Source organism: Pediculus humanus, genomic scaffold (assembly GCF_000006295.1).
Source record: "Pediculus humanus corporis 1103172107562 genomic scaffold, whole genome shotgun sequence".
NCBI lineage: Eukaryota > Metazoa > Arthropoda > Insecta > Psocodea > Pediculidae > Pediculus > Pediculus humanus.
Genome location: NW_002987177.1, coordinates 281,160 through 287,104, shown reverse-complemented (window position 1 = coordinate 287,104; position 5,945 = coordinate 281,160). Strand labels below are relative to the sequence as shown.

Genomic DNA, 5,945 nt, shown 5'->3' with positions numbered 1-5,945 from the left:
ATTTTTCGCGATACTATTACTTTATTTAAACGTGAAAACTTGTGTGTGTGTGTGTGTGTGTTTAAAAAAAAATCGAATTAGCATAATCGAATCGAGAAAAAAATAAGTAAAGGTCAAAGGTTACGATTTTACGACTTTGATTTTTTAATTTTTTTTTTTTTTTAAACATTATTCGTTTATGATTATCATTATTATAATAATTATTATTATTATCGCCGTAGTTATTTTCGCCAACGTCGCCCCGCGGGTACGAAAATCGAGATAGATGATTATTGACCAATTACGATCATCATCGTAGTGGTAGTAGTAGTAGTAATAATAATAATAATTATCATGTTTAAAAACTATAATCACGTGGTATTTCGTTTTTTTAAAAATAATCCAACGGCCTTTTTGTAATTAGGTGTTAAAAATTAAACATGCTTGTGCTTGAAAAGGAACGCCATAAAAGGGTCGCTTTGGAAAAGGGATCGTTTAACCGATGATTCAATTCGATTCGATAAACAATGGCCGACGACGAATTTTTTTTTTATTTCTTTTTGTGGAATCTCGTGGTGAATCATTCATTGAAAAACAGAAAATAAGGCTTTTGTAGTAGTCGGTTAAATTATTATTATTATTATTCGTTCAAAAAAGGAAAAGGGGGGCGAGGCGCGGCGCGGCGCGGCGGGGGGACCCGATATAATCATCAACCGCTTTTCCGTATCTCGAAAGTATAAACACGTAGAGTAATAAGATAACCGGTCGAAATATAATTATCGAAATATTTCATTCGATTTCGATAAGAAAAAAAGAGAGAGAAAGAGAGAGAGAGAGAGAGAGAGAGACGAGAAATCATTAAAAAAAAAAATATTTTTCGATATTTTGCGAATCGATACATCGATCGATCAATCGATTCGATTCCTCATATATAAAAAAGAAGCATTCATTATTTTTTTACATTTTGTTTTCCTCTTCGTCGTCATTTTTTGCTATATTCGTTGACCGACTTTTATTATTATTATTATTATTATTATTATTATTATTATTATTATTATTATTATTATTATTATTACGATCGCCATTGTTTTTTTTTTTTTTTTAGTTATGAAAACTTTTAAATATAAAATGCCATCTCAGGTGTTTGTTTGATTTAGAAATGAACGAAAGAATTATTATTATTATTATTATTATTATTACGTTTTTACATCGAATCGAACGTTCTACGTGAATAATGGGCGCGTTAAATGCGATTTAATAATAATAATGATAATAATTCTAATGTTAATTTCGAGGAGTGTAGATGACATGGCGGATTTTCTTAACCATCAGCAAATTTTCCTTTTTCGCTTATTAATACATAAAATAAATTATTTGTATTGAAATCATTATCATTATTATTTTTTTTTATTACTCGCACGGGAGACTTTGACACACTCTCGAATAATTTTTTTTCTAATTTACACACGTATTCGTCATTTAACCTTTGACAAATTTTAAAATTGGCGCCTTTTTACTCTATGACTTTGACTTCATATTCTCCCCGTTCAAAAAAAAAAAAAAAAAAAAAAAAAATCTGTAAATGTATGCGATAGAAAACGATTTCATTCAAAATTATTTCTTTCGAATCCGGTACAAGTTTTTTTTTTTTTTTTTTTTTTTTTTAAATTTTACAAAAATGCAAAATAATAATAATAATAAAAAGTAATAATTTTCGATCGTCTCACACGTCTGAGTTTGTCGCACAATCGTAACAACAAACAACAAACAAAAAATTTAAATTTTTATTTTCGTTTGCATTTGAATGCATAACGTTTAATAATAATAATAATAATTTTTCAAAAAAAAATTATTTTGCGTGCAATAACGAAAAGGAAATCCACCTTCTTCCTGGATCCCCTCAATATATCCGCTTCACCTTCACTCTCCTTCCCCCCTTCACCACCTCAAAAGTTAAACTTATGTTAAGTTCAACGACCTTTCCCCGACGTTGTGAGACGTTCGAAATGTTTTTTTTTTTTTTTTTTTTCTTTTCTCTGTTATTTCCGTACATTTAATTATTATTATTATTTGTTTTTTTCTTTACATGCGTTTCTCATTGACCGGCCATGTTGATTTTCTAACCGAATAATGCCATTTATTATTATTATTATCAACATATACGAATGTATCGTATATTATTGATCGCTTTCTATTTTTAATTTCTAATTTTTTTTTTTTTCTTTTTTTTTTACGATTTAATTTTTGCAATTCAAACGAATAATCAATAATAATAATAATAATACTACTACTCAACGAATAACAAACAAACAAACAAACAACCACACGATTCACATTTTTAATAAAAATGAAATGACGACGACGACGACAACGTTGGATTGTTGTTGTTTTTGTTTTGGCATGCTTTTGAATATTAACAAAATGGCCGTTATATTAAGTTATGATTAACACGAAAAGCAGCCGATCTCACACATCGGAAACAACATCAACATCAACGGTCACGGAAACAACAAGATCCGGATCAGATCATTCCAGTACTAACAAGTTAAAGGATTTCGAAGAAACTTTTTCCAGGTGATGGTTTTTTTTCTTTTTTTTTAAAAAAAAAAAACTATAAATTAGTGAAATCGTTTCGTTTCGGACCTTTTCGTTTGTTTCCGTCGCTCACACATATAGCGAGCGATATCCTCCTGTTTCTATCCCTTTTTTTGCCTTGGCGCCAAAATTCAAAAATTTTTTTTTAAAAATTCCATAGATTAATACGAAACGGAGACACTTTGACACTTACAGAGACACATTCTCGATCGTTATTTCGATACCTCGATAATCGAGATCTCGATATATCGTTTTTGTTTTTGTTTTTTTCCTTCCCCCTCCCCCCTTGTTTTGTTTTGTTTTTAATTATTCTCCTTATTTCCGTTGGGAGTAAACAAAATGTTGACAATATTTTTAACCGTAATAATCGTACGATAAACTCAATTAATAATAATAATAATAATAATAATAATAATAAAACGACGAATATGAAACTATTATCATTTGTACTTGTTGTATTATGGTAAAAATTAAATTTTTTCAAATAGATTGATAAGAGCTTATTATCGATTGGTCGATTGATCGATCGATTGATTGATTGATAATGTAACACGTCATCAGTTAGGTTGATAGTGAGTAAAGGCGCGAGAATACACAATTACTATCCTTTTCATTTCTCTCATTCTCTTTTTTCTCTTTCTCTCTCTCTCTCTATTCCTCGCTTGAGATGTAATAATAATAATAATAATATTAACGTTTTTTCCTCTCCCCAACCACTCCCCCCCCGAGTGAATAAATAAATTTTTTCTCACCTGCCTTTTTTTTTTTTTTTGTAATTTACAGCACAACGTCAAACACTTCAACGTCATCATCTCAAGATGGCAGAGGTGGAGAACTTGCTAACACTTGGTACGACGGTTTGAATTCTCCATTGATCCAAGATCAGGGTGATAACAAAATGTTGAAATTAAGATTTGACGTGAGTCAGTATCAGCCGGAGGAAATTGTCGTCAAAACTGTCGACAACAAACTCTTGGTGAGTGTCTCTATAAAAAAAAAAAAAATTAACAAAAATTTAGAGGGAATTCGTCGTCGAAGCGAATTTTAAATAGAAAAAGGTTCGTTTATTGAGTTCGATTCGAGGCGGCGGTGGTAGAAAGAACGGTTTCCGTTAAAGATTTTCCGAAACCGGAAATTCCACCTTCTGGTTTCACCTCGGTGTCGTCCTCTTCGGGCCTGGGTTGTGACGTCATGGAATTTGAAAAATTTTTGTTAAAAAAAGAGGACAAGACAGGCGGGGGAGGGGGAAAGAAATGAGAGCAGAAAACATTTTGATTGTATCCATTGGTTTTTGCCGCGTTAAAATTCTTTTGGCAAATTTCCGAACGGTCGTTCTATATTTGTACCACCATTTTTTTTTTTTTTTTTTGTTTCGAACCGGGAGAAAATGAGAAAAAAAAAAAATGGATTCCGAACAGTTACGCAATTTTTAAAACTCGCGAAATTTTCGACCGTTTTTTTTAAATTTTACGTGGGTGTTATCATTATTATCGTGTCAGGTTTATTCCTTTCGAGTGGGATACCTCGAACTATAAAATCCCTCCCTCCCCCCCCCCAAAAAAAAAAAAAGGAGAAAATGTCAGAACTTGATGCAACATCATTTTTTTTTTTTTTTTTTTTTTTGTATTGAACGAATAAGTTTGTCGGATTTACGTCGCCGTTTAAATGACTTTTTCCCCCCCCCTTCCTCCCTTCCTCCCTCCCTCTCTCCCCTTTCCTCACGTTCTCCCCCCGCTTTTTCAATCACCAAAAATAAAGTAGAAATTTAATGGAAGAACCATTTTGAAAAAACGAATAATATAAAGTGACGTAAAAAGTTTTTTGAACTTTGAACTTCGACACTCGAAATAGCTTTTAACCGTTTTAAAAAAAAAAAAAAAAAAATATTTCCAGAGTCACATGTTATGTTTTTTTTTTCTTTTTTGGGGGGACGGGAGGGGAGGGGGGTTTAATTACGGCAACAAAAAAAAAGTAGGAAGGGAGGAAAGAATGATTTATATACGTCCGAAAAACCTTTTTAAATTTTTCTAATAATAATAATAATATTAATATGGCGACCGAACGTGATATGATTTCGGATATGAAAAAAGAATTTTTCGCACGCGAACTTTTTGATTTTTTTTTATATATGTTATCGATACGGATAGTTTATTATTATTATTATTATTAATTATTATAAAAGGTTCGATTCGTTTACTTTTCACTTTTTCTTATCAGCCGACATTTTACTGAGAGCAACAAAAAAAAAAAAAAAAAAGAAAAAAAAAGTGAAAAGGTCAAATAAAAGTGACGCGACTTCGCGTTCGTCTTCTTTTCACCCCCCTCGATTCCTTTTTTTTAGACTCCCACTCCCCCTCCCTACCTTCTTCCCTACCCCGTTCCCTTACATTTTCTCATGATGAAAAGCAAAATGGCGAGTTTTATGAATGATGGATGGATGGATGATGGGCGGATGACTGGAGAAAAAGAAAAAAAAAATGGTTGATCGTTATTTACACGCCTTAATTTACGCGGATGCACGTGACACGACGTACAAATATTTAAACTTTAGTAAAATATCGCGAGGTCATCGTCATCGTCGTCGTCGTCGTCGCCGTCGCCATCGTCGCAAAATTTAAAAATTTTCGTCACCGTCGGAGAGAGAAAAAAATACGCGTGACGGAAATTCGACAATAAAGTTTAAAAAAAGAAAGAAAAAAAGGGTCGTAGAAATATCGAAAGGGCACACAAACCGGAAATAGAGAGAGAGCGTGAGAGAGAGAGAGAGAGAGAGAGAGAGAGAGATTGAAAACAAAGATGGCGGATGAAAATGTCGGAAAGCGCAATACAACTCGAAAATTTTTTTTTTCTAATTTAAAAAAAAAGAGTTGTCACGACCGATGACGACGACGACGACGACGACTTTTATTTAATTTTTATTCGTCCATTGTTATACGTCACAGGTACGAAGGTTTATTTTTTATTCCACCTGCGTCATTCGCGTTATGTCAATATCAAATATCATTAATTGTATTTGAATAAACGGCAGAAATTCAACATATAAGATTCGATTTGTTTTCGATTACGCAAAACGAAAGAATCTAATGCCACGTTGGAAAAAAAAAAAAAAAAAAATGAAAATGAAATTTCGTAATCATTACGAACGAAAAGGTTAATCGTTTTTTTTTTTTTTTTGTTAATTTTGGCAACAATGTTTTTTTTTTCTCACTCAAAGCGTACGGGAAGAAAAAAAAAAAAAAAAAAAAAAAACGTGGAATTAATTAATTGACCAAAAATAAAATTTCCAGGTAAGAAAATCGATTCGATTATTAGGAAGGAAAAAAAAAAAAAAAAAAATTTTTTTCTTATTTCCGATTCCTTTCACAATATTG

At 31.7% G+C, this 5,945-nt stretch overlaps 1 protein-coding gene across 1 annotated transcript; it reads left to right on the top strand.

Moving 5' to 3' along the window:
• Positions 1–2,419: 2,419 nt before the first annotated feature.
• Phum_PHUM217060 (heat shock protein, putative) lies at positions 2,420–3,831 on the top strand (the record flags this gene model as incomplete). The annotated part of the gene is made up of 3 exons (XM_002425682.1): positions 2,420–2,553; positions 3,358–3,550; positions 3,658–3,831. The coding sequence occupies 3 exons, from the start codon at positions 2,420–2,422 to the stop codon at positions 3,829–3,831; spliced, it is 501 nt and encodes a 166-aa protein (XP_002425727.1).
• Between the last annotated feature and the right edge of the window lie 2,114 nt (positions 3,832–5,945).